General features: G+C 64.3%; 1 protein-coding gene across 1 annotated transcript; it reads left to right on the top strand.

The window, feature by feature from the left end:
- Positions 1–6: 6 nt before the first annotated feature.
- Positions 7–1179, top strand: LOC126496492 (uncharacterized; the record flags this gene model as incomplete). The annotated part of the gene is made up of 1 exon (XM_050133987.1): positions 7–1179. A coding segment is annotated over one exon (573 nt), but the record flags the coding sequence as incomplete, so codon positions are not given.
- Positions 1180–1847: the final 668 nt, after the last annotated feature.

The following is a 1847-nucleotide window of genomic DNA, read 5'->3' as shown; positions in this document are numbered from 1 at the left end:
GGGGGGGGAGGAGAAAGGAGGGGCGCGCGCACGCGCACCGGGCAGCTGCCGCCGCGAGCCGCCCCCCTCCCGGCGCGCGCCCCTCCTCCTCTCTGTCCCTCCCTGCCTCCCTCCCTCCCTCCTTCTCTGCTCTGTCGCTCCCGCGGCGCGAGGCGCTCTCGCTCCTCTCCTCCGCCCCTCCCCCCGCGCAGCCGCCGCCGCCGTCGCCGCCGCCGCCACCGTCCCCGAGACCCTAGCGCACGGCGCGCCCTCCCTCGTGCGCCCCTCCGGCCCCCGCGGAGAACGAGAGGGCGAGCGAGCACGGCGCTCCCGGCCCAGCCCGGCCCCCCTGTCTTCACCACCGCCTGCCCTCCGCCGCCTTCTTTCGCTTCCACCTCCACTCCCCCCCCCACAAGTAGAGGCCCCCTCCGGGGGGGGGAGGCCCGGGGCCGGGAGCGGATTCCCCCCAACTCCTTCAGGCCCGCCCCCACCCGGCCCGAGAGTGAGGAGGGCCCGGGCCGGCCCGCGTCGAGAGTGAGGAGGACCCCGGGCGGGCCCGCGGGCCGTCTGGGGCCTGATCCGGCCCCACCAGGCGTGTGAAGACAGGGGCCCGGCCCGGCCCGAGAGCGAGCGGAGGGGAGGGGCCTGGTCCGGCCCGGCCGGTGCGCGAGGACTGGGGCCGCGGCCCCGCACGGCCGCCGCCGCCGCGATGGCCCAGCAGCAGATGACCAGCTCGCAAAAAGCCTTGATGCTTGAGCTGAAATCCTTGCAGGAGGAACCAGTGGAGGGCTTCCGGATCACCCTGGTGGATGAGTCCGACCTCTACAACTGGGAGGTGGCCATCTTCGGACCCCCTAACACCCTCTACGAAGGCGGCTACTTCAAGGTACCCCCAACCCCTTCCCGGGCCGGCTTCCCAGGCCTCCGCTCTCCGCCGCGGGCCGGGAGCGTGAGCGCGGGGGAGTCGAGGGGGCTCCTCACCTCGCAGCCCCCTCCCCCAGCCGTGGAGGCAGGAAGGCCTTGCTCACCAAGTGCCTTTTCTTTGTCATGGGGCGGGGGCGGGAGGCCAGACTGCACCGGGAAATAGGAAAGCCTCTGTGGCTGGGGTAGTGGCTACCGGGAAGGAGGGCTGCCTTTGTTTTGTTTCTCCAGCTGAGGGTGTGTGGAAATAGAGACGGTCTGTCTTTCTCGACCCATCCGAGCCTTCTCTGCGCAGGCTGGAACTGCCCCAGAGGGCAGGATGACCTGCACTTATTGGATTGGACTTTTCTCTTTTTTGGGGGGAGGGAGTGTGGGGGAGGAACATTAGCCTGTCATTCCCGATGTCGCTAGTGCCCTGACATTTGGAGATTTGTTGGTCTGGGTAGGGGTAGTCCAACTTTTGATTTCAGTTGGCGATAATAAGGAAGAGGACCCCCTGGGGGTGGCCCAAAAAGGGAGGGTGGTGTGCTGGCGTTGCCTTGTTCGGCTGCTTGAGGGGACTTTAATTTAACCCTCTTTCTGCCCTCATTCTCCATTTACTTGAGTCTCCCCCTGCTTTCAGAATGCCCTTTGTCCTTTCCTACCAAGTTTACTAGCGCGCACCCCCCCCCCCCCCCCCCCACAACGGACGCACTCTCTCTCTCTCTCTCACTCTCTCTCTAACATTATAGCTCTGCATGGAGAAAGGAAGGAATAAAAGGGAAGGGCAAAAACAGAGACAGGGAAATGTCACGTGGAGTGGCTCCTTAGGCAGCCTCTGTATAGATACTGTTACTATTGTTTTCCATGAATTATTCCTGAGTTCATGGAGGTTTTTTTTTTTTTTTTTGACTTGATTTGACTAAAGCATGTTTTTGGAGGGTGGAATCCCAGAGTGAAGATGGAGT

Source organism: Alexandromys fortis, unplaced genomic scaffold, assembly GCF_014885135.2.
Source record: "Alexandromys fortis isolate MF-2015 unplaced genomic scaffold, M_Fortis_MF-2015_v1.1 scaffold_5719, whole genome shotgun sequence".
Classification (NCBI taxonomy): domain Eukaryota; kingdom Metazoa; phylum Chordata; class Mammalia; order Rodentia; family Cricetidae; genus Alexandromys; species Alexandromys fortis.
Note: the sequence above shows the minus strand (reverse complement) of the source record. Positions and strands in the feature narration are given on the sequence as shown.